This window comes from Oncorhynchus kisutch, linkage group LG9 (genome assembly GCF_002021735.2).
Source record: "Oncorhynchus kisutch isolate 150728-3 linkage group LG9, Okis_V2, whole genome shotgun sequence".
NCBI classification, from domain to species: Eukaryota; Metazoa; Chordata; class Actinopteri; order Salmoniformes; family Salmonidae; genus Oncorhynchus; species Oncorhynchus kisutch.
Genome location: NC_034182.2, coordinates 27,107,349 through 27,133,876, shown reverse-complemented (window position 1 = coordinate 27,133,876; position 26,528 = coordinate 27,107,349). Strand labels below are relative to the sequence as shown.

The 26,528-nt window shown below is 40.4% G+C and overlaps 2 protein-coding genes and 1 long non-coding RNA gene across 4 annotated transcripts; all 3 read left to right on the top strand.

Annotated features, from left to right (window-relative positions):
• The first annotated feature begins 394 nt into the window (after window positions 1-394).
• Window positions 395-3,196, top strand: LOC109879335 (uncharacterized). The gene is made up of 6 exons (XM_020471507.2): window positions 395-507; window positions 611-958; window positions 1,565-1,915; window positions 2,104-2,235; window positions 2,404-2,438; window positions 2,796-3,196. The coding sequence occupies exons 1-6, from the start codon at window positions 417-419 to the stop codon at window positions 2,931-2,933; spliced, it is 1,095 nt and encodes a 364-aa protein (XP_020327096.2). The 5' UTR covers window positions 395-416; the 3' UTR covers window positions 2,934-3,196.
• Window positions 3,197-17,740: 14,544 nt separating this feature from the next.
• LOC109879350 (uncharacterized) lies at window positions 17,741-19,665 on the top strand. Its single transcript, XM_020471524.2, has 6 exons — window positions 17,741-17,819; window positions 18,002-18,346; window positions 18,436-18,477; window positions 18,694-18,825; window positions 18,984-19,018; window positions 19,114-19,665. Exons 1-6 carry the CDS (start codon window positions 17,777-17,779, stop codon window positions 19,231-19,233), a joined length of 717 nt encoding a protein of 238 aa, XP_020327113.1. The 5' UTR covers window positions 17,741-17,776; the 3' UTR covers window positions 19,234-19,665.
• A 2,267-nt stretch (window positions 19,666-21,932) lies between these two features.
• Window positions 21,933-26,162, top strand: LOC109879299 (uncharacterized). Of its 2 annotated transcripts, none has more exons than XR_002253511.2 (4): window positions 21,933-22,080; window positions 22,683-22,957; window positions 25,317-25,440; window positions 25,777-26,162. It is a non-coding gene; the product is annotated as an uncharacterized LOC109879299 (long non-coding RNA). The 2 variants fall into 2 exon arrangements; XR_002253510.2 differs by having other exon boundaries at window positions 22,075-22,187.
• The last annotated feature ends 366 nt before the right edge of the window (window positions 26,163-26,528 follow it).

The following is a 26,528-nucleotide window of genomic DNA, read 5'->3' as shown; positions in this document are numbered from 1 at the left end:
GTTTCTGATCAGAAATCACTGCTTCCTTCATGAGTTTGTTATTACATCCTAGTTTATTTTCATAATGTTATATGTTAACGTTTAGATATATTAAACTGTTAAAAAATGACCCTCTAGGTGAACTGTAAAGTCAAAATAAAGACAGGGAAGTCCCTAAGTAGGTTTGAGTTTACTAACTCACAACATGGGTGACCCTCTGATCCAAACATCATATGTTCAGGTTGCATTGTCTTGTATCCATTCTTGCAAAGTGACACTGATTCAAACTTCATAGAAAGACTGTTCCTCTTTCCACATATGACCTACTCGGCAGCCAATCAGATGATGAGCCGAACATACAAATCTGACAGACCAATCAGATGCCCTCTAGATCTGACCAATCAGACATAAGATATGTGAGTCTGACTTTGTACAGGATGCACTTAACAAATCACCCCTGCACCAGAAAAGCTAGGGGTGAGGACAACATGGTTGAGCTCTTGGTCTTTCTTCTTCTCTGCAACTCTTGTAAGTGACACATTCCTAAGAAAGTCTAGTTTCAATCTCTGTTCAATAATAAGTGTTTGGTATATTGTCTTTTTCTCAATGGAAATACCTGATTTTGTTTCAGATGTGACTAAATCATCTGAGATTTCTCAGCCTGCTCCATTCCTAGCTGCAAAGTTGGGGGACAACGTGACAGTTGAATGCCATGTAACCAGTAATGTTGATCACATGGTGTGGTACAAGATGACCACTGGCAAGAAACTCCAGTGTGTGGCAAAGGCAGAGATCTTTTACAAACATGTACAATATTTTGGTAACTTTAGAAACGGGCGTTTTGGTGTATTGATAGAAAAAAGAAAATGTCACCTAACTATATCTACTACGAAGCCAGAGGACATTGGAATATACTACTGTGGAGTTTTGCACTTAAACTTTGTAGAGTTTGGACCTGGAACCGCCTTGATGGTTAAAGGTAATGATAACACAGTATTTATAACAAGTACGTTTACATGCACACTAGTAATTTGTTATTAAACTGATTATGGCAGAAGGCTGAGAATGGTGTTAGTCATGTAGACACCTTACTCGGCGTAAGGACGTGATTGTAGTACGCACACGCCGATTAAAACACCTGGTTATCTGAGAAGTCTGGAGAGTTATTAGGACATGTCATCACCTTCATTGGCGTTCCGGTGGTGTATTTGATCTGTGCATGTGCTAGCACCAGTCGAGCACGTCTAGCCCTTTAGCACGAGGAAAGTCAGTTCGGAACAACAATGTATGTGTCTTTAAAAGTTGTTTTCACGTAGCTACAAACTTTCTATGTCTTAACACAGAATGAAATATGCTCTCCAAAATGAACATGCTCCTTCTGGTATACATTTTATTTTGATTGCCAATGTAAACACGATTATTAGGAAAATTGTTGTTCTTGCAAAGCATATAAACATTTTAATCTAACTACTATATTACTCTGACAATCCACAACAATCACATTAATGTAAGAGGAAAACAAATGCTGGTTAATTAAAACAAATTTGTGGATGTAATATTGAATAATTATTTATTAATTTCAAAGGTGCTCAGTTGAACAGTGATACTGTTGTACAGCAGCCTGCTTCTGAGTCAGTCCAGCTAGGAGACTCTGTGACTCTGAACTGTACAATACACACTAAGACCTGTGCAGGAGACCACAGTGTCTATTGGTTCAGACATGTCTCAGGAGAATCCCGTCCAGGAATCATTTACACCCATGGAGACAGGAGTGATCAGTGTGAGAAGAGCACTAAGGCTGGGTCTCCTACACAGAGCTGTGTCTACAACCTCCCCAAGAGGAACCTCAGCCTCTCTGATGCTGGGACTTACTACTGTGCTGTGGCCTCATGTGGGGAGATACTGTTTGGGAACGGGACCAAGATGGATATTGAAGGTAATTCCCATTTAATCTGTAAATGAGCACAATGATATATTCATAAAAATGTACCTAAAAAAAGTACATACTTTTGTCACAACAAGATAGAGCTGTACCACCATTAGATTATTGGTGCATTATTTTATTGTTTGATGGTCTTACTACTAAGGGTTAATTAATACAAAATACCTGTACATTCTCCACAGTTCCAGAGCATGATTCTCCATTTGATCTGAGTCCTACTGTTGTGGCCTTGGTCGTCTCCAACATCGTTCTGGGGATAGTGACCCTTCTACTTGTCTGGGCGCTGTGCAAGACTCTGAACAGAGATAGCAGAGGTATTACTTTATATCAAGTCTAAGTTTCATGTCAATAAAATGTACATTCTGCAAACATCATTTCAATTTCCATGTTATAAGCATAGTTAACTAACTACATGAGGTTAAACAGAAAAAGGTATTGTCTTCAAATTAATTGCTGGCATTCCTCTATTTCAATCTTTCAAGGGAAGACAGATGTCCCAAAGTCGTTTGGCAATCAGGTAATTTTGTCAAAATGTATAAATACAGTATATTTTCAGTTTTTACAAGTGTTTCTTTACAACTGCTATTTAACTTTCCTTACAGCTAGTATTCAGTGTATGTATTCTTTTTATGTTATTACGCTTTTTTGGAAGTAATACGTCACTCTACTAGATGTAGCCTACTGATCTTTGTGATCGTTGTTGATTTTTCCATGGAACTTCTGTCTCTGTTCCACTGACTGTCAGGTCATTGTAGTGGGTGTACAGTCTGAACAGTCATGTCTTTTGTAGAGTGTTGAAGAGGAGAATAGAAACATTATATAGTAGTTCATGCTGTCATCATAATGTATTTCCTCATGGCTCCACCCCCCTCAGAATCAAGACAGTGACGTGTTGAACTACGCAGCTGTCAGTTTCACCCCTAAGAAGAAGTCCTCCTCTAGAACAGCAAGAGAGAAGACCAGCAGAGAGGATGCAGTGTACTCTGATGTCAGATACCTTCAGCAGCAGTGAAATATCACCACTGTCACAAGACTCCAAGTACTATTGGTAGCCTAATAGAACTGCTTTTGGTAACTGACATTAGTATGGCATTTTACACACAACAAAGAAACTATAATTTGAACATTGTCTATATGTTAGATTTACATAATGATCCTGTAATGCCTTAAATAGCCATCACATTTGACAGCTTGTAAGAAATCATCTAATAGAGAATCCTGTTTTTGTTGTATGACTGTCTGTTTTTAACCTAATAAACCATTCATTTATACACACTGTACATCTCTTTATACACGCTGTCTACAGAACATCTCTGCGACCACATACACAAATAGTTTGGAGAGACCTGGTACTTGCACACCATGAGAATATCTCTGACTACACATTGTAAATAATAATATATATATTATTTACAATAAATGCTCTCTTTGTAAGAAGTGCAGTGTCAGTTCACACACCTACCAGGAAGGGTGTTATTTGTTGTATTTTCCCACAAATCAGAGAAAAAAAGGTTCCTACTGATCACAGTACTGCACCAGTCCATTTGGTTCAGGGCAGGCGAGAGTAACCACTCAGGATGGACTGCAAGATGACCCCACTACTCATCTGTATGGTGATTCTGCATCTCACGTGTACAGTAAGTACAGTGCGTGAATATCTAGACTGTCTAGTCCATTTCTCCTCTGTTTCAGTAGGTATTTACTGTAAGATAATCACATTGTCCTCTAACTTATTGACATGGCTTTACTGTAACTCTTATGCACATTAGGATGTGAATGAATTAATTTGACATCTACATCAATTAGCCAAACATGAGTCCTTTCTATATGAATGATTTACACCTTGGGCAAATACAGGTGGACTGGGACCAGAAATGGGCTTTGGCATTTCTGACAATCCAGATTTTTCTTCCTCGAGGACCCCATTATTAGCCAGATACAGTGCCTTGCGAAAGTATTCGGCCCCCTTGAACTTTGCGACCTTTTGCCACATTTCAGGCTTCAAACATAAAGATATAAAACTGTATTTTTTTGTGAAGAATCAACAACAAGTGGGACACAATCATGAAGTGGAACGACATTTATTGGATATTTCAAACTTTTTTAACAAATCAAAAACTGAAAAATTGGGCGTGCAAAATTATTCAGCCCCCTTAAGTTAATACTTTGTAGCGCCACCTTTTGCTGCGATTACAGCTGTAAGTCGCTTGGGGTATGTCTCTATCAGTTTTGCACATTGAGAGACTGAATTTTTTTCCCATTCCTCCTTGCAAAACAGCTCGAGCTCAGTGAGGTTGGATGGAGAGCATTTGTGAACAGCAGTTTTCAGTTCTTTCCACAGATTCTCGATTGGATTCAGGTCTGGACTTTGACTTGGCCATTCTAACACCTGGATATGTTTATTTTTGAACCATTCCATTGTAGATTTTGCTTTATGTTTTGGATCATTGTCTTGTTGGAAGACAAATCTCCGTCCCAGTCTCAGGTCTTTTGCAGACTCCATCAGGTTTTCTTCCAGAATGGTCCTGTATTTGGCTCCATCCATCTTCCCATCAATTTTAACCATCTTCCCTGTCCCTGCTGAAGAAAAGCAGGCCCAAACCATGATGCTGCCACCACCATTTTTGACAGTGGGGATGGTGTGTTCAGGGTGATGAGCTGTGTTGCTTTTATGCCAAACATAACGTTTTGCATTGTTGCCAAAAAACTCAATTTTGGTTTCATCTGACCAGAGCACCTTCTTCCACATGTTTGGTGTGTCTCCCAGTTGGCTTGTGGCAAACTTTAAACGACACTTTTTATGGATATCTTTAAGAAATGGCTTTCTTCTTGCCACTCTTCCATAAAGGCCAGATTTGTGCAATATACGACTGATTGTTGTCCTATGGACAGAGTCTCCCACCTCAGCTGTAGATCTCTGCAGTTCATCCAGAGTGATCATGGGCCTCTTGGCTGCATCTCTGATCAGTCTTCTCCTTGTATGAGCTGAAAGTTTAGAGGGATGGCCAGGTCTTGGTAGATTTGCAGTGGTCTGATACTCCTTCCATTTCAATATTATCGCTTGCACAGTGCTCCTTGGGATGTTTAAAGCTTGGGAATTTTTTTTGTATCCAAATCCGGCTTTAAACGTCTTCACAATAGTATCTCGGACCTGCCTGGTGTGTTCCTTGTTCTTCGTGATGCTCTCTGCGCTTTTAACGGACCTCTGAGACTATCACAGTGCAGGTGCATTTATACGGAGACTTGATTACACACAGGTGGATTGTATTTATCATCATTAGTCATTTAGGTCAACATTGGATCATTCAGAGATCCTCACTGAACTTCTGGAGAGAGTTTGCTGCACTGAAAGTAAAGGGGCCGAATAATTTTGCACGCCCAATTTTTCAGTTTTTGATTTGTTAAAAAAGTTTGAAATATCCAATAAATGTCGTTCCACTTCATGATTGTGTCCCACTTGTTGTTGATTCTTCACAAAAAAATACAGTTTTATATCTTTATGTTTGAAGCCTGAAATGTGGCAAAAGGTCGCAAAGTTCAAGGGGGCCGAATACTTTCGCAAGGCACTGTAATTATCATCATGCAAAAAAAAAAAATGGCCGAAATGCCAGATGGCCAGTCCTCACCCGTGGAAATATTTTCCTCTCCAACTATGTCCTCTCTCCTGTGTGTTCCAGATGGTACCATGCATCCCATTATATTACAGCCTGTGCGGACAGAATCGGTGCATATATGGCGATCTGCGACTCTAGAGTGCTTCTCCTCCTTCTTCTCTGTGTTTCAGATTTTCTTCCATCAGAATGTCTAAATGTTGTGTGGTTCTCTTTAGCCAATGAAGGAACTCAAGTGAACGGAACCAAGCTGGGCATTGAGGGTAAGACTGTGTAAGAGCTGATAAAAAAAGATGCACACATTTTATGCAATTCTGAAAATGATGTATTGTCCTCACACGGGGTCTGATAGAACAAAATGAATATTCACCTGATTTGTTTGATATTAATAGTTAAGGATTATATACTTAACAAATAGTAGGACATTTCTGTTCTGTTTAATTCTGTGTTTCTGTAAAGAGATGGTGGTTTCCACTCTAGCTTCCTGCAGTTAGTCTGGGCTTATGGTCATGTTAATGGGTTTTGCTAGAGATAGCTTGAGCTGACAATGACTTGGCGATAAAAACCTAAAGCTGGCATTCCATAGACAAGATGTGGTGTGTGTGACCCTAGATAGAGATAGCCTGGAAGAGTTTAGAACAATCTCTCGTTGCGCATCTTCCTGGTGTAACAGTTGAGCTTCTGTCCCTCCCATCGCCCCTACCTGGGCTTGAACCAGGTACCCTCTGCACACATCAACAACTGCCTCCCACGAAGCATCGTTACCCATTGCTCCAGAAAAGCGACTACTTCAAGGTCTCAGAGTGAGTGACGTCATTGATTGAAACGCTATTATCGTGCACCCCGCCAACTACACTGGCATCTGGGAAACTAAGACGGTTTTGGGATAAAATATTCCGTGCAGATAACCAGGAGATGGACCAAAGTGGCTAATGGGAGGGGTGGAACCAGCCCTGACTCAGCATTTTAGGTCATATATAATATCTGTTTTTTTATTAGCGGTTACGCTCTGGGCCCAAAAGTCAAGACTGTTGGGTTGACTTGTCTCATTATTGCAATAATTCATCGATATTGAAAAAAGATAATTGTTTGAAGAAATGACAAAGTCTCTCTCACTTGATTAGAATATTCCACAACAGGGGCACCAAATGTAGCTACAGTTATTAAAATGTATTTGTTGGGGATATTCTGGTCTGAAACCTTAAGAATTCCCTCCTTTCAAATGTATGTACGTATTATTCTCAAGAGAATCAACAGGGATTTATGAACAACATAACATTATTATCCTGGTGGTAACACACACTTTCTTGTGAAGGAGAGCTCTCGATAAATGTGTGCTAACGTTTGACTTTCTTTTTCGCATTTTCACTTTTGGATGAATAGCGTACCCAGAGTGAACTGCCTCCTACTCTATCCCAGATGCTAATATATGCATATTATTATTAGTATTGGATAGAAAACACTCTGAAGTTTCTAAAACTGTTTGAATGATGTCTGTGAGTATAACAGAACTCATATGGTAGGCGACAACCTGAGAAAAATCTAACCAGGAAGTGGGAAATCTGAGGTTTGTAGTTTTTCAAAGCTTGGCCTACCGAATACACAGTGTCTATGGGGTCAAGTTGCACTTCCTAAGGCACTTCCTAAGGCTTCTAAAGACAGCTTCCACCATCTTTAGAAACTTGTTTCAGGCTTCTGCTATAAAGGAGGGGGGATTTTATGTTAAAAACATTCTAAAGATTGATTCCATACATCGTTTGACTTGTTTCTACGACCTGTAACGGAACTTTTTGAGTTTTTGTCTGGACGTAGTGCTCACGCCTCATGAAGATGGATTACTGGGCTGAACACGCTAACAACAAGTGGCTATTTGGACATAAATTATGGACTTTATGGAACTTTATGGAACAAACCAGTCATTTATTGTCGAACTGGGATTCCTGGGAGTGCCTTCTGATGAAGATCATCAAAGGTAAGTGAATATTTATATAGTTATTTCTAACTTTTGTTGACTCCAACATGGTGGACATTTCTTTGGCTGGATTGGGCTCTGAGTGCCGTACTCAGATTATGCTTTTTCCGTAAAGTTTTTTTGAAATCTGACACTGCGGTTGCATTAAAACCTCTTGGTGATAGGGGGCAGTATTTTCATTTTTGGAGAAAAAAAAACGTTCCCGTTTTAAACTGGCTATTTTGTCAGGAAAAGATGCTAGAATATGCATATAATTGACAGCTTTGGATAGAAAACACTCTAACGTTTCCAAAACTGTAAAGATATTGTCTGTGAGTATAACAGAACTGATGTTGCAGGCGAAAGCCTGAGAAAAATCCAATCCGGAAGTGCCCCAGGTTTTGAAAGCGCTGCGTTCCAATGACTCCCTATTCAGCTGTGAATGTACCATCAACGAGCTTACGCTTTCTACGTATTCCCCAAGGTGTCTACAGCATTGTGACGTAGTTTTACTCATTTCTGTTGAAGAATTGCTGTAGGCAGCCACATTGCGTAAGTGGTCACATGGTGGCTACGAGAGAGATTCTCACGTAAAATAAAGAGGTAGCCATTACTCCAATCGGTCAGAGTGAAAAACGAATTGTCCCGACTGATATATTATCGAATAGATATTAGAAAAAAACCTTGAGGATGGATTCTAAACAACGTTTGCCATGTTTCTGTCGATATTATGGAGCTAATTTGGAATATTTTTCGGGGGTTGTGGTAACCGCAATTTCCGGGCGATTTCTCAGCCAAACGTGAAGAACAAACGGAGCTATTTCGCCTACAAAAATAATCTTTTAGAAAAAAATTAACTTTGGCTGTTTACCTGGGAGTCTCGTGAGTGAAAACATCCGAAGTTCATCAAAGGTAAACTGATTTCCGTGACAAGTTTGCCTGCTGCTAGCAAGGCATAATGCTATGCTAGGCTATGATAAACTTACACAAATGCTTGTCTAGCGTTGGCTGTAAAGTATATTTAGAAAATCTGAGATGATAGGGTGATTAACAATAGGCTAAGCTGTGTTCCAATATATTTCACTTGTGATTTTCATGAATAGGAAGATTTTCTAGGAATATTTATGTCCGTTGCGTTATGCTAATTAGTGTCAGATGATGATAACGGTCCCGTTCACGGGCTGGGTGTCACTACAGGTTAAGGAGAAGTCTCTTTAATTCTGTGAATAACACTTGTATCTTTTATCAATGTTTATTATGAGTATTTCTGCAAAATCACCGGATGTTTTGGAATCAAAACATTACTGCACGTAACGTGCCAATGTAAACTGAGATTTTTGGATATAAATTTGCACATTATCGAACACAACATACATGTATTGTGTAACATGATGTCCTATGAGTGTCATCTGATGAAGATCATCAAAGGTTAGTGATTCATTTTATCTATATTTCTATATTTTTTTGTGACTCTTCTCTTTGGCTGGAAAAATGGCTGTTTGTTTTTTTGACTTGGCTCTGACCTAACATAATCATATGTTGTGCTTTCGCTGTAAAGCCTTTTTGAAATCGGACACGATGGGTAGATTAACAAGAAGTTTAACTTTAATTTGCTGTATTGGACTTGTTAATGTGTGAAAGTTACATATAAAAATTTTAAAAAAAATAAAAGAAGATTTTTGCCTTTTCAGCGGAATGTTGTCGAGGGGTTCCGCTAGAGGAACGCCTGCCCTAGAAAGGCTCATTAATATTACACCAAACAAGAATACACCAAAAAATATATGTTTTGTTATTTATTAGGGGTGAGCATGGACACTTCACTCACAAACCAAGTGAGGAATTTGGCATTAAATCTTGCCTGACGTTATACTGCTTCACATTCATATAGGTTTCTGGGGTAATTTAGTAATTGTGGATGAAGTACTGTTGTGGAAAGGGTAGAGAAGCCCCACCGGCAGCTGTTTTTAGGCAATTCTGGGAATTGTCTGTGGTCTGGCACCACTATGGTCTAGGACCACTGTAGTCTGGGACTACTGAGTGTGTTTGGGAATAGTATAGAGTGAATGTGGATGTGAGAGCCTCTGACAGACGTGTACTACTTGGTGAAATACTATTCTTGGAACCTCTCCAGCTCTCCAGATTCATTTAAGTTTGACTCCAGGTGTCCCTGGTGTTGAAATTCCACGACAGCATGTATCTCTCTCATTTATCTCTTCTCCTTTTTTCAAATATGAACATGGACTCAGAAAATTACGCTGCACTGAGCTACTCAATGAGCAGATCAGAGCGTGGATGAGGGAGAGGGCAGGATGGAGACATTTCTGAGACACTTTGTGTATGCTCCCATAATGCAATTGCCGTACTTCCAGTCTTGTTTGAGTATGTTACCATATCATACTGTAATGATTAAATTATTTATTGAAAGTTTGATAAAATATTATATGCAAATCTGCATCATCAACATATGGGCATTTTACCTTGACATTGTCAACTAAGCTGACGAGCACTGAAACATTTGACCAGGCAGTAAACCACATTTATGTTTGTAACAGCTGAAGGATTAAGAAACTGAATCATTGACTTGATCTTTTTCCTGACAAGGTTGATGATGAAGATGATGACTGCAAAGTAAACAGCAAAGGAGAATTTCAGTTGCCACTTGAATGTCCGCACCTGAAAGAATTTAACCTTTTATATTTCCACATTTTTCTAATTGTAAATAATACAGTATTGGCTAATACAGTGTAATAACTAAGGTTCATGTTTGTATATTGTTAATAAACAACCATATTGTATTTACCATGAATATTCAGCTTGGTACCTTCCATATTCACGTACAGCACAGCACTATATCACCGTGTTTAATGGCCTGGCATCTGAATTGGTCAGCCCAAAACTGGTTCCACTCTTCCTTGTAGCAAAGCAAAATGGTTCAAATCTCCAAAGAACATTGGAGTTGGAGTGAGGAGTTGGAGTTGGAGTGAGCATACAGAGATTAGATCAACACTTGAACTTGCCCCATTGTCACTTTGAAGTGAAGTAGTTGCCAAGTTTCCCAATGATGAAGCATTCCAAGTGAACTGTGTCTCCAGCGATAAAGGTCTTTCAAACATCAGACCTAGCAAAAAAAAGATACATGTTTTGATTAATCAAAGACCTCAATCTCTATTTCAATAGTAAGTTTGCATCATTACAGCTGGCTCTACATACTGCAAATAACTGAGAGATTGCCAGACAGTGTTTTGTCATTGTCCTCCTCTGTAGATAGATAGATAGATACCCATTGTGTGTATAATAGTGGAGGCTCTTCAGAGGAGGAAGAGGAGGACCATAACCCTCAGTGAATTTCATAAATACTAGTCGTTCTGTCTGTCAGATGATCAGATGATTAACATTCGTATATGTTTCAGATATACACTGCCATTCCAAAGTTTGGGGTCACTTAGAAATATCCTTGTTTTTTTTAAAGAAAAACCAATTTTTCTATTCATTAAAATAACATCAAATTGATCAATTTGACACGGTATCTAAAAGAATATGTACATGAATGAACTATATTTTCATGTTAAATGAAATCTAACAGTAGTAATTACTGTACCTTTTCTCCAAAGTTCATCACGAACAACATGCCTATATGTGATCGATCACTTCAACCACAGTATATTGCGGCATCAGAGATTGACTCAAATGTGTGAAAAGAGTTCTCGATAGATCACAGGAGGTTGGTGGCACCATAATTGGGGAGGACGGGCTTGTGATAATATCTGAAGTGGAATAAGTGGAATGGTAGAAAATACACCAAACACATGGTTTAATGCCATTCCATTCGCTACATTCCAGCCATTATTATCATTTGTCCTCCCCACAGCATCCACTGCTATAGTCAGGTAATGCCCATTTACTGCAGTTTGTTCTTCATGGTCTAACTGACATTAGAAAGATGACAAGTGCATCTACCATAGTGTGAGGTCACTGGAACTACAAGGCTGGAGCCAGTGATGACCTGAAATCATTGGTTAGTACGGCGTTTCCCAAACTAAGGGACGGGGTTGCGAGAAAAACTCTGAAATAAAATAAAACAATTTGAGCTTGGTTCATACTACCGGGGTTACACTAGTAAACCAAAAGATGTGTTGTAATAAACAGAGAGGTTTCTGTTTTCTTCCTACAAATATCGTTTGAATGGCTTAAGCTACAAAATATTATGATCCAATCTTTGGAAAGATAATGCTCTCAGCTTCCCTCTACAATGTCCAGAACATAGTGAGCAAGACCAGGCACTAAATCAGACTGGGGGTGTTTCTTACTGGGTAGCTACAGTGCCTTGCGAAAGTATTCGGCCCCCTTGAACTTTGCGACCTTTTGCCACATTTCAGGCTTCAAACATAAAGATATAAGATATGGATAACCAGAATGTTCAGTGCAGCACTTCCTCCTAATTTCTAACATGTACATGTGATATCAATGATTATAACCATTAATGTGTGACTTTGTACTTTGCGTATCAGGTTTGGTCTCTGTTTTGGTTTTTCAGTCTCAGACTATGATGGTCCGTACTGGGGATACCATCATCTTGCAGTGTTCCAATGTTACAACGGCTGTGGGACACACAGCATGGTTCAAGCAAGTCAATGGATCAGAGCCAGTGTGTATCTCGTCTATGTACAGTGTGGCTTCAACACCTGATCTTCATAATGGTTTTCAAAGGAACCATTCTGAAATGTTCAGTAACAACACCACTATCTTTCTCAAAATCACTAAATTGGAAATAGATGACTGTGGCCTGTATTTCAATGGATTGTATCCACATAACCACATGTGCTTTGTCAAAGCAACCGTTCCAAAAATTCAAGGTACTTTTCCAACTATTTATATGGCTAATCAGGAGTTATCATGAAACAAAGGCAAACCATTGCTGGACATATGTTTTATCATTATAATTATTTATTCTCACAAATCTCGATGTTGAGGAAATACCAGAGTCATCTAAAGAAAGTGAGTTTCTTTCTCATGTGAAGTGCCTTCAGAAAGTATTTATACCCCTTGACTTATTCAGCACTTGTGTTACAGCCTGAATTCAAAATGAATACAATTCTCACCCATCTACACACAATGCCCCATAAAGACAGTGAAAACATGTTTTTAAATAAGTTCATACCATTTCATATGATATTTTACGAATTACAATTCGTATTGTATGTTAAGAAATTGCAAAACGTAAAATATGTCACAAATTTGCTAAACTTATGATATGTTACGAATTCTAGATAGGTGGCTAACTTTAGCCAGAGTTAGGGGCTAGAGTTAAGGTTAGAGTAAAGTTTAGGAGTTAGGATAAAGGCTTAAAGTCAGGGTTAGGGTTGGGGGACAGGTTAGCTAACAAGCTAAGTAGTTGCAATGTAGCAAAACAAGTTGTAAGTAGTTGAAAAGCTGCTAATATGCTGCTAAAAGTTGTCTGTGTTGAGATTCGAACTCGCAACCTTTGGGTTGCTAAACATTTTCATTATGCTCCAACCCATCCATCCCAACCTACCAGGTTGGAATAGTGGTACTCAATGTTTTGTTTCGGATTAGTCCCAAAGTGAATATCTTTGCCACATGTTTTGAAGTTTTATTTTAGTGCCTTATTGCAAATAGGATGCATGTTTTAGAATATATTAGAACATATTATTTCCTTCTGTCAACAAGCATTTCTCAACGGCTGGCCATGCCTTCCTCCTGGCTACTCCAACCTCGGCCAACAGCTCCGCCCCCCCCCGCAGCTACTCGCCCAAGCCTCTCCAGGTTCTCCTTTACCCAAATCCAGATAGCAGATGTTCTGAAAGAGCTGCAAAACCTGGACCGGTACAAATCAGTTGGGCTTGACAATCTGGACCCTCTATTTCTGAAACTATCCGCCGCCATTGTCGCAACCCCTATTAACAGCCTGTTCAACCTCTCTTTCATATCGTCTGAGATCCCCAAGGATTGGAAAGCTGCCGCAGTCATCCCCCTCTTCAAAGGGGGAGACACCCTGGACCCAAACTGTTACAGACCTATATCCATCCTGCCCTGCCTTTCTAAGGTCTTCGAAAGCCAAGTCAACAAACAGGTCACTGACCATCTCGAATCCCACCGTACCTTCTCCGCTGTGCAATCTGGTTTCCGAGCCGGTCACGGGTGCACCTCAGCCACACTCAAGGTACTAAACGATATCATAACCGCCATCGATAAAAGACAGTACTGTGCAGCCGTCTTCATCGACCTTGCCAAGGCTTTCGACTCTGTCAATCACCATATTCTTATCGGCAGACTCAGTAGCCTCGGTTTTTCTGATGACTGCCTTGCCTGGTTCACCAACTACTTCTCTGATAGAGTTCAGTGTGTCAAATCGGAGGGCATGCTGTCCGGTCCTCTGGCAGTCTCTATGGGGGTGCCACAGGGTTCAATTCTTGGGCCGACTCTTTTCTCTGTATATATCAATGATGTTGCTCTTGCTGCGGGCGATTCCCTGATCCACCTCTCCGCTGACGACACCATTCTGTATACTTCCGGCCCTTCCTTGGAAACTGTGCTATCTAACCTCCAAACGAGCTTCAATGCCATACAACACACCTTCCGTGGCCTCCAACTGCTCTTAAACGCTAGTAAAACCAAATGCATGCTTTTCAACCATTCGCTGCCTGCACCCGCATGCCCGACTAGCATCACCACCTAGAATATGTGGACATCTATAAGTACCTAGGTGTCTGGCTAGACTGTAAACTCTCCTTCCAGACTCATATCAAACATCTCTAATCGAAAATCAAATCTAGAGTTGGCTTTCTATTCCGCAACAAAGCCTCCTTCACTCACGCCGCCAAACTTACCCTAGTAAAACTGACTATCCTACCGATCCTCGACTCCGGCGATGTCATCTACAAAATAGCTTCCAACACTCTACTCAGCAAACTGGATGCAGTTTATCACAGTGCCATCCGTTTTGTTACTAAAGCACCTTATACCAACCACCACTGCGACCTGTATGCTCTAGTCGGCTGGCCCTCGCTACATATTCGTCGCCAGACCCACTGGCTCCAGGTCAGTCCATGCTAGGTAAAGCTCCGCCTTATCTCAGTTCACTGGTCACGATGGCAACACCCACCTGTAGCACACGCTCCAGCAGGTGTATCTCACTGATCATCCCTAAAGCCAACACCTCATTTGGCCGCCTTTCGTTCCAGTTCTCTGCTGCATGTGACTGGAACGAATTGCAAACATCGCTGAAGTTGGAGACTTTTATCTCCCTCACCAACTTCAAACATCTGCTATCTGAGCAGCTAACCGATCGCTGCAGCTGTACATAGTCTATCGGTAAATAGTCAATTTTACCTACCTCTTCCCCATACTGTTTATATTTATTTACTTTTCTGCTCTTTTGCACACCAATATCTCTACCTGTACATGACCATCTGATCATTTATCACTCCAGTGTTAATCTGCAAAATTGTAATTATTGGCCTACCTCCTCATGCCTTTTGCACACAATGTATATAGACTCTTTTTTTTCTACTGTGTTATTGACTTGTTAATTGTTTACTCCATGTGTAACTCTGTTGTCTGTTCACACTGCTATGCTTTATCTTGGCCAGGTCGCAGTTGCAAATGAGAACTTGTTCTCAACTAGCCTACCTGGTTAAACTGAGATAGGAAGGATGCTTTTATCTTTGCCGTGACTGGGTGTTTTGATACACCATCTAAAGTGTAATTAATAACTTCACCATGATCAAAGGGATATTAAAGTACAGCTTTTTCATTTTTACAAATACTGACTTTTTGCACCCTGGTGATCTATAGAAACTTCCTACAAGAATAGGCTTTAGGTGAGACAGATGAACCTGTAGTCACATTACTTCCACATCACCTGACATGAGATCCTTTCTCAGCCTAACAGGAATATGACTCTGGCCATATAAAGCAACACCTTCTCCATTTGCATTCCTATCTTTCCTGTATATGCTATAACCATGTATATCTACTACTGCATCATCAAAGGAATTATCTACGTGTTTATCAGCAATATTAATGTTTTCTGATGTTAGTAACAAGTCAATTTCATGAATTTCATTTATAGCCAGATTTTATGTAAAAAAAAAACAAGTAAGACAAGCCGATTGGGCTGAAGATGGACAAGTCCATCTGGCATTCTCACGAAATGCCAGATGGCCAATCCATTCCTGGCTTCAGCCAACTGTAAGAGTTTCTAAGTTTAGTGATCTACTTGATGCAGTCTGAAGAGTTCACCCTATTGTTCAAACACCACCAATTCCAGCTAATTCTTACACACTCCAGGGGGTCTCCTGACCAATATACACTACCGCTCAAAACACCTACTCATTCAAGGGTTTTTCTTTTACTATTTTTTTACATTGTAGAATGATAGTGAAGACATTGAAACTACGAAATAACACATATGGAATCATGTAGTAACCCCCCAAAAAATCTAATATATTTTATATTTGAGATTCTTCAAATAGCCACCCTTTGCCTTGATGACAATTTTGCACACTTTTGGCATTCTCTCAACCAGATTCATGAGGTAGTCACCAGGAATGCATTTCAATTAACACGTGTGCCTTCCGGAATTTCTTTCCTTCTTAATGCGTTTGAGGCAATCAGTTGTGTTGTAAGGTGTGGGGGGGTGGGGGGGGGGGGGGTATACAGAAGAAAGCCCTATTTAGTAAAAGACCAAGTCCATTTTAGGGCAAGATCAGCTCAAATAAGCGAATAGAAACAACAGTCCATCATTACTTTAAGACATGAAGGTCAGACAATACGGAACATTTCAAGAAATGTTTAATTTCTTCAAGTGCAGTCGCAAAAACCATCAAGCGCTATGATGAAACTGGCTCTCATGAGGACCGCCACAGGAATGGAAGACCCAGAATTACCTCTGTTGCAGAGGATAAGTTCATTAGAGTTACCAGCCTCAGACATTCTAGCCCAAATAAATGCTTCACATAGTTCAAGTAACAGACACATCTTAACAACAACTGTTCAGAAGAGACTGTGTGAATCAGGCCTTCATTGCCTTATTCAAGGAAACTGCTGCAAAGAAACTACTACTACAGGACACCAATATGAAGAGACTTGCTTGGGCCAAGAAACACAAGCAACGGACAATAGACCGGTGGAAATTTGCCCTTTGGTCTGGAGTCCAAATTGGAGATTTTTGGTTCCAACCACCGTGTCTTTGTGAGACGCGGTGTTGGTGAACGGATGATTTCCCACCGTAAAGCATGGAGGAGGTGGAGTTATGCTGTGGGGGTGCTTTGCTGCTGATGCTGTCTGTGATTTATTTAGAATTCAAGGCACACTTAACCAGCATGGCTACCACAGCATTCTGCAGCGATACGCCATCCCATCTGGTTTGGGCTTAGTGGCACTATAATTTGTTTTTTAAACAGGACAATGACTCAACACACCTCCAGGCTGTGTAAGGACTATTTGACCTAGAAGGAGAGTGATGGAGTGCTGCATCAGTTGACCTGCCCTCCCCAATCACCCGACCTCAACCAAATTGAGATGGTTTGGGATGAGTCGGACCACAGAGTGAAGGAAAAGCAGCCAACAACAACTGCTCAGCATATGTGGGAACACCTTCAAGGCTGTTGGAAAAGCATTTCAGGTGAAGCTGGTCGAGACCATGCCAAGAGTGTGCAAAGCTGTCATCAAGGCAAAGGGTGGCTATTTGAAGAATCTCAAATATAAAATGTATTTTCATGTTTAACATTTTTGGGGTACTATATGATTCCATATGTGTTATTTAATAGTTTTGATGTCTTCACTCTAATTATACAATGTAGAAAACAGTTTAAAAAAAGAAAAACCCTTGACTGGGTAGGTATTCTAAAACCTTTGACCGGTAGTGTAATTATGCAATCTAACCATGCTGGGCATCATCATTGAGAAAACAGATTCAGATTTGAAATATTTGCTTTCATCCAAACTTACTTTAAAATGGACACTATGTGTAACCAACTGGTCTATTGCAATAAATTTGATCAATTCTGAGTATTTACAATATTATATTCTGGGAACCTCTATGATAATGATATACGACAGTACGGCAGTCTGCAACTGAAATATCTTCGCATTCTCTCTCTCAAACCAAATGCGAGAGTGGAAAACCCGTGGCTTGTTATCAATCTGGGGTGTATGCAGCTATATGGTTGTCACACTATGTACCGCCCATCATTTCAAGTTACTTTCATCTCTCATCTTTGAAGATTCAGTCCTTCCTTAATTGTCTGGCAGTGTAGATGTACACACAGAATGGCACAAATATATGTATCAGCTCTGGTCCTCTACGGCTTCTGTAAGATACTTTATCTTCATCTCAGACTTTAATAGATTTGGTCTGTCAAATAGTTGTGACTGTGTCTAGTGTGCAAAAGATTGTGTGTGTGAACAATAGCTTTTTATTCAATCACACCAGATGTACTTTCCATAAGAATTACACAGAAAGTTATGTTTCTAAATCTGTTTTCTCTCCTTCAGGTTTGACCCCTGTCATGTTGGTCTCTCCGCCACTCTCAGTGGTGGTCCATCCTGGGGATAATGTCACCCTACAGTGCACTGATGTCCTTAAAGGACCAGGACACGTTGCCTGGTTCAAACAAGTCAACGTCTCAGAGCCTCTGTGCATCGCGTCTATGTACAGCTCTCAGCCGTATGTCAAGCATCACAATGGTTTTCAGCCCAGCCATGTGGAAATGTTCATCAGCAATAGAATAATTTTCCTCAAAATCACAGAGGTGAATGTAGCTGATTCTGGTGTGTACTGCTGTGGAATGTACAATCAGTACTTAATCTTCACCAACATGACTTTCCTGATGGTTCAAGGTAATCATTTCTCAGCTGTGACTACCACAAGTTAACTTTCAATCAACTTTATGTGGTAGGAATATTCAACTTTCCTATTCATCCAAAAGGTTACAAGGATTCTGACAAAGAGCCAGAGAAATGTCCTGAAGGTATGCTTAGTCTGTTATTATATGGTGAAAATCATTTCAAACATAAATTTTAACCCATATCTTCGATATAAGCTCATAATTGTTAGATTAAATGGGTGTAGTTTTTATACTTGTGATTCTAAATTAATTGTTTTGATAAGAGAGGATGAATGATCAATGAAACTTTTCCCACTGGTTGTGATGGGTGGTAGTGTAATGGAACTATCGGTATTGTAGGAGAGGATGATGAACCCATCATGTACCTCCTTCCCCTGGTTGTGATCCTGGGTGTTGTGACTGCTGTCCTCCTGATAGTCATCCTCATCTTGGTCCTCAAGATCATACAAGATGCAAAAAGACAAAACACAGGTAGGATCATATCATTTTATGATTATATGTGGCCTGTGAACTACAGTCAGTGTGTCAGTGTGTACTGACTATTTGTGGCCCGTGAAGAGTCAGTGTGTACACTGGAATAGAATGATCCGTTAATCTTTTCTCTCGTCTCTCTTTTATGTCATATTCAGAACGTGATTCTCAAAGACAACTACAAAATTATCAGGTAGATGCTGTATGATTAAATACTGAAATATAAGCAATTCAGAAATAGTGAAAATTACAACCGTAGCCTATTTCATGATGTTCGCAAATCCACAGATCCAAGATTCAGATGCATTGAATTATGCCACCCTAAATTTCATCTCCAAGAAGAGGAAAATGGAGAAGAGAAGAGAGAAGGAGCTGGACACCCATGTAGTGTATACTGCTTCAAGATGACAACGTGGAGGAGGATGGAAGAGGAGGGAAATTGGTTGGCCATATCTTTGAATATATTGATTTGCCATATCTTTCAATACAAGTTTAAATCTTGCTATATTGTATCTGTGTAGATCAATTACATGTATTGAAATGTAAATCAGCAAATATCTCTGTAGTGTTTGTTAGTTGTACCTTAGGGCCACTCTAGCTCTCTCCAACACAGTTAGGTCACACAGCTCAGGTGGTACTGGGTGTGGTTAGAGAGTTAGAAGTAAAAACACTGTTTAATGGCCGCAGAGGATCAGTTGCCTCTTTTCGCCTCTCTTAACTTAGATCTCTGTTATGTGTGTGTGTGTTAGTGACATGGTATTTTTTTGTTTAAAGGGTGTACCCAGCAGTAGACAATTGCATAATACTGATCACATAGAAAGATAAAGAGATAAATCAAAATGGCCTTTCTCATGATGTTATTCACACCTTAGTATTTCCTGTCTTGGCTTTGCACTGATCACATACCCCTATTGTGAGAAGCACCTTATAAGGAGAATATGATTTGGGTCTGAGGTAGAGGAGGGGCCAGTGAGGGTACACATCACTTCTGATGGTATGAGTGAGAGGAAGGAGTAGCTCAGTGTAAAGTGAGACCTATTGAGGTCAACATCACCGGGTCTCTCATAGACAAACACTGGGGGATTAAATGTCCCTTATGATCTCTCTCTCTCTCGTCAGATTTCCGGTCCTAAAGCATTCAACAAGATGACAAAGTGCAGATAAAGATTGAGTGTCTCAATAGTTTTGTCAACTCTTCCTTTATGAACAAGGTACTGGTAACAAACAAAGGTTTGAAATTAGGCCAACAAGACTATACAGTTGAAGTCAGAATACATACACCTTAGCCAAATACATTTAAACTCAGTTTTTCACAATTCCTGACATTTAATCCAAGTAAAAATGCTCTGTCTTAGGTCAGCTAGGATCACCACTTTATTCTAAAAATGTGAAATGTCAGAATAATAGTGGAGAGAATTATTTATTTCAGCTTTTATTTCTTTCATCACATTCCCAGTGTGTCAGAAGTTTACATACACTCAATTAGTATTTGGTAGCATTGTCTTTAAATTGTTTAACTTGGGTCAAACATTTCGGGTAGCCTTCCACAAGCTTCCCACAACAAGTTGGGTGAATTTTGGCCCATTCCTCCTGACAGAGCTGGTGTAACAGAGTCAGGTTTGTAGGCCTCCTTGCTCGCACACGCCTTTTCAGTTCTGCCCACAAATGTTCCATAGGATTGATGTCAGGGCTTTGTGATGGCCACTCCAATACCTTGATTTTTTGTCCATAAGCCATTTTGCCACAACTTTGGAAGCATGCTTGGGGTCATTGTGGGATTTGGAAGACCCATTTGCGATCAAGTTTTAACTTCCTGACTGACGTCTTGAGATCTTGCTTCAATATTTCCACATAAGGGACTCCTGGGTGGCGCTGTGGTGAAGGGTGCTGTACTGCAGCGCCAGCTGTGCCACCAGAGACCCTGGGTTCACGCCCAGGCTCTGTCATAACCGGCCGTGACCGGGAGGTCCATGGGGCGACGCACAATCGGTCTAGCGTCGTCTGGTTTAGGGAGGACTTGGCCGGTAGGGATACATCTGTCTCATCACGGACTAGCGACTCCTGTGGCAGGTCGGGTGCAGCTCACGCTAACCAAGCTTGCACCAACCCGGAAGCCAGCTGCACATTGGTGCGGCTGGCTTCCGGGTTGGATGCACGCTGTGTTAAGAAGCAGTGTGGCTTGGTTAGGTTGTGTATTGGAGGACACACGACCTTCAACCTTTGTCTCTCCCGAGCCCATACGGGAGTTGTAGCAATGAGACAAGATAGTAGCTACTAACAATTGGACACCACAAAATTGGGGAGAAAAAATTGGTAAAAATTAAAAAATAAAAATGTATATATATATCCACATAATTTTCCTCCCTTATGACGCCATGTATTTTGTGAAGTGCACCAGTCCCTCCTGCAGCAAAGTACCCCCACAACATGATGCTGCCACTCCCGTGCGTCATGGTTGGGATGGTGTTCTTCAGCTTGCTAGCCTCCCCCTTTTCCCTCCAAACACAGCAATGGTCATTATGGCCAAACAGTTATATATTTTTTTAATCAGACCAGAGGACATTTCTCCAAAAAGTACGATCTTTGTCCCCATGTGCAGCTGCAATGTGTAGTCTGGCTTTTTTAGGGCGGTTTTGGAGCAGTGGCTTCTTCCTTGCTGAGCGGCCTTTCAGGTTATGTCAATATAGTAATTGTTTTACTATGGATATAGATACTTTTGTACCTGTTTCCTCCAACCCCTTCACAAGGTCCTTTCCTGTTGTTCTGGGATTGATTTGCAATGATTATGCTTTTGGGTCCTAATGCACTACTGTGTCTCTAACTGACAATGAATGGGTAATAAAAACCAAATATTAACTGATAATTGTGTACAACTTCAAATGAAACAAGCAGGATTCAAAACCTCAACCTTCTTGCCCGAGGTCCAGCACGCTATCGACAGTGTTGCACCCCCTGACAAGGTGAGTTGAGGAAATTTCTGGTTGCGACAACCAATCATATCGCCGTCTGCATCCAAAAATTAACCAAGAATTGCACTCAACAACCAATCCGAGATGCCAGTGCAACCAGGAAGTAAACAAGAATTGACCAATGAGGATAGAGCTATGGTGGGACCTTTAAACTCTCGTCAAGAGATATTTCCTTTTAGGTAATTTGTTTGCGAGTTTTCTTTCGTTTCTGAAGTAACGTTAGCTATGAGCTTTGGCGGGACCTTAAAACGCTAGAAGAGGATCATGGAAAAATAGATTTCCTCAGGTAATTTTGTTCGCAAATGATCTTTATTTTCTGAAGTAACGTTAGCTACAATTTTTTGTTGTCTACTGTTTTCATTGATCATCATCATCGATCGGAATATCTAGCAGGTAAGATCAGTGTATTAGGCTACAGTAATATGTTAGCTCGGTTCAGTTAACAAGATTTACAGTGTAGCTTTAGTAACGCTATCTAACGCATTAGTAAACTGGGGTTTTGACACTGACACAGGTTAATGAAGTAACGTTAGCTAGTTTAACGTCCGATGACTGACCATCAAAATAGTCTGTTAACCCCACTATTTTCATACTATTCTAGAGTTATTATTTTCATTAATGATGATGTTTAGTTTATGGAGATAATAGACAAGTAAAACAAAATATCGTCTTTTGATGGTGTTTAATCTATTGATTTAATTAAATGAATAGTTCTACTTTTCAGCCCATCCAGCCTGTATTTGACGTATTTACAGTGAGCACTTGCATTTTAAACAATACACTAGGCCTACACAGTATGTCTCATGTGATATGATGACCTGTTCTCTGGGGAATTGATCATCAATACATTATTTCTCATGTGGGGATGTTGTTGTCTTCGGATTTCAGGGAGCGCAGTATGCCTTACCAAGGGATGGCAACGCATTTTGCCTGGGAATGGGATTCCAGAGATGGACTTTGTCAGGGTTGACAAAATGTGGTGGGATCGCCCTCCACCACCATCTGCAGCTCAGTAGAGATGGAGAGGAACTTTGCCCGTCCTCTGCTGCTCTGGATGCCCAGGAAGCTCTGGCAGGTTCAGCTGTATTGCCCACATTCTGTGCAGTAGGAAGGTCATCAGTTGGAACATATGGTTCCTTACACTGTTCAACGCAAATATACTGGTAATGGCAATATAATTTTAATTTAATTAATAATCTAATGCAGCAGGATAAAGCTCATCAGTCGAGGTTGCTACACCAGGAATTAACGAGTGTAGCGAAATCGGAGGGCATTTTCAACCAAGAATGAACATACTCGCCAATGATACTGTGTAACGAATCCCGACACGGCTGTATTTAGTCGTTTTTAATGCTTTCTTTTCCTTACTTCTGACAATCTGAGAGTAGAAAAGTATCGGGCTTCATCCGACAATCCTCGTTCCTCTCAGCCTGTAAATCTGTCATCATCATCACTTTTTATTATGAAAACCTGTCCCTTTGTGTCAAGCCGCTCACACTCTTCAGGATTCGAATTTATAGAAATTAATTTATAGCCTAAATGTATTAAGCCTAAACACCACAGGAGTTGTTTATCTCAAATAAGAGAAATGGCTTAATTTATAAATGTAATATCAAGTTCACATCGAAAACCTAATGTTGGCAAAATTGTTTTGATTGTAAATCAAGGAAGTAATTGAAGACACCGAATTGGAGGAGGACGTGAGCATGACAAATATACTCTAATTGTTTGCACAAGGCACGCAAGCTGGAAAATGAAATAGTTTATACAATGGAGCATTCAAAGACTGACATTAATTGATCAAAATGTAATTTGAGAATTCAGCTAAGGGCTTTTGTTCCCTTAGTGAATTAAGGGGAGAATACTTTTGACACCACAGAGGGACAATTGAACACAAATAATTACAATTATATATAATTAACTGAAAATGGAGAGTGACTCATCGCCTGTGTCACGATCCTCGTTGTAAGCATACTCGGACCAAAGAGCAGCATGATATGGGTTCCACATGTTTATTGAATGAAATGCACAAAACATTAAAGAACGAACGAAACATGAAGAAAATGAAGTGCTCACAGGCAACTACACATAAACAAGATCCCACAAAACACAGTGGGGAAATGGCTGCCTAAATATGATCCCCAATCAGAGACAACGATAAACAGCTGCCTCTGATTGGGAACCATACCAGGCCATCATATAGATAAACAACCTAGATTACCCACCCTAGTCACACACCGACCGAACCAAAATAGAGAATAAAAAGGCTCTCTATGGTCAGGGCATGACAGCCTGTTCCATCAGAATGCCCAGCCTGTAAGGAGCAGAGGACATTGCTGACTGAGTGTCAGTCGAGCATAGGTGTCGGGCACGGACAGAGACCTAGCAGGGCCCCGGTTGTGGAGATCATGAACAGAGGCCCAGCCGAGCACGGGTGTGGAGATCATGAACAGAGGCCCAGCAGGGCACAGGTGTGGAGATCATGAACAGAGACCCAGCCGGGCACAGGTGTCAAGGCCATGGACAGAGAACCAGCTGGTGGTGGAGTAGTCCGTACAGGAACGGAGGACTGATGCGGTTAGAGGTGTGGAATGGATGCGGGATGGTGGGACTCCTACAAAGTCATCTGATTGGCAGCATGTTTTTTTGCATCACTCTTCATCAATGCCACCAAATACCCAACATACCACAGAGCATTTCCAACAACCTACTTGAAGGTCTGCTTCCTCTAAAGGCTGAACTGCATCTCATGTTGACACAACAAGTGTGCCTTGTTGCTGGGTTGCCAACTCTGAGCAATACAGCCCTCCTGGTCAAATTTATCTGGAGATATAACCCTGGTGTACTTTCTTTTAGAACTATGTCTCCTGAAATGGAAAGCATCCTTACTGTCAAAAATCAAATCCGATTTTATTCATCATATATACAGAATACAGTGGGGTGTAAACAGTGCTATGAAATGCATACTTGTAAGCTACCTCTCAACATAACCCTTGTCATACAGCATGTCTTGGGGGTATGATATTTGTGCGTCTGTAACTTTCTCATTCATCATTATTCACAATCCATCAGGACTGTCCATAATCCTGGTATTATACACATTCATGTAGAAGTGTTTCGAAACGTATTCTATTCTTATTTATGTATTTACTTCTAAGTAAGTCAGAATACATGCGCAATTTATAGATTATAACGATTGAATACAACAAAATGTTTTTTAAATGCTGAGCGCTTTATGAGTGCTACCAGCCTGTTGTGTCGGACTTGCAAATCCTTCACAATGTATTTCTTTGTTGGCTTTAACCTTGAAATAATTTAAATAATATAGCCTAAATAATTCAGGCTCCCTGTCTGGCTCCTGACCTATTGTGTTTCTATTCTTTTTAATATGACATGTAGCCGATTTTAAATTTCTCAATCTCTATTCTCCAGTATCTATTCTGCAATAGTCTATGTGTTCAGTCTGTTATATCTGGTGTAATTCTCCTGTCTTATCTGGTGTCTCTCCCTCCCGTCCCGAAGGACCTGAGCCCTAGGATAAGGCATCTGGACTGCCTGGCCTGTTTTCGACTCTCTCTCTACCGCACCTGCTGTCTCGACCTCTGAATTCTCGACTATGAAAAGCCAACTGACATTTAATCCTGAGGTACTGACCTGTTGCACCCTCTACAACCACTGTGATTATTATTTGACCTTGCTGGTCATCGATGAACGTTTGAACATCTTGATAGTATATATGGCCTTAAATGCTTGGGTGTCCCGTACTGGTAAGAAATTCTATCTACTTTCACCCCTGACCCGAGATAGCTTATATATGTAATGCGTTTTTCATCTTGTTTTTAATTTGAAGATGCAACTGATAGGTCACCAGTCGGTCAGGTAAACTCTTTGTTATGTCACTTTTTTTCTCCATCTCAAAAGGGTTTATCTAGTAGATGTGACCAGTATAATGTCTTGATATGGCTCCACCTCTCTCACACAGAACCGAGACAGTGACGTGGTAAACTATGCAGCTGTGAATTTCACCACCAAGAAAAGCCCCTCCTCCAGAAGAGAGAGAGCCCAGACCAGCAGAGAGGATGCAGAGTACTCTGAGGTCAGGTACCTTCAGCAGGAGTGAGATATGTGAACAACCTCACCACATTGAACAGAAACCACATCCATATACAATAGAAATAACTTCGAAGGCCTTGTGACGACTGGTAAAAATAAAAGAGATTTTAGTACGTAACTAATAGCTAAATAAAATAGAAAATACATGTACTTGTAACCCATAAAAGCAACTTCGATGAGTAGCCTTTCATTGTTTCTCTGTCTTAGATGTACAAATGGCCTCATAACTGAATAAATGTTGCTGATCAAAAATCACTGCTTCCATTAAGAGTTTGTTATTACTCCCCAGTGTACTTTAATCACGTGTTATATGTTACGTTTAGATATATTAAACTGTTAAAAACAATGAGAATTGTAAAGTCAAAGGAAAGACCTGAAACTGGCAACATGGGTGACCAAACATCATATTTTCAGGTTGTATTTTCTTCTATCCTTTCTTGCAAAGTGACACTGATTCAAACTTCATAGAAGGACTGTTCCTGTTCCACAAAAGACCTACTGGGCAGCCATTTGAGTGTTCAGCGTAACAAATCTGACAGACCATCTAGATCTAACCAATCAGACATAAGATGTGTGATTCTGAGACTTAGCACAGGATGCACTTAACAAATCACTCCTGAT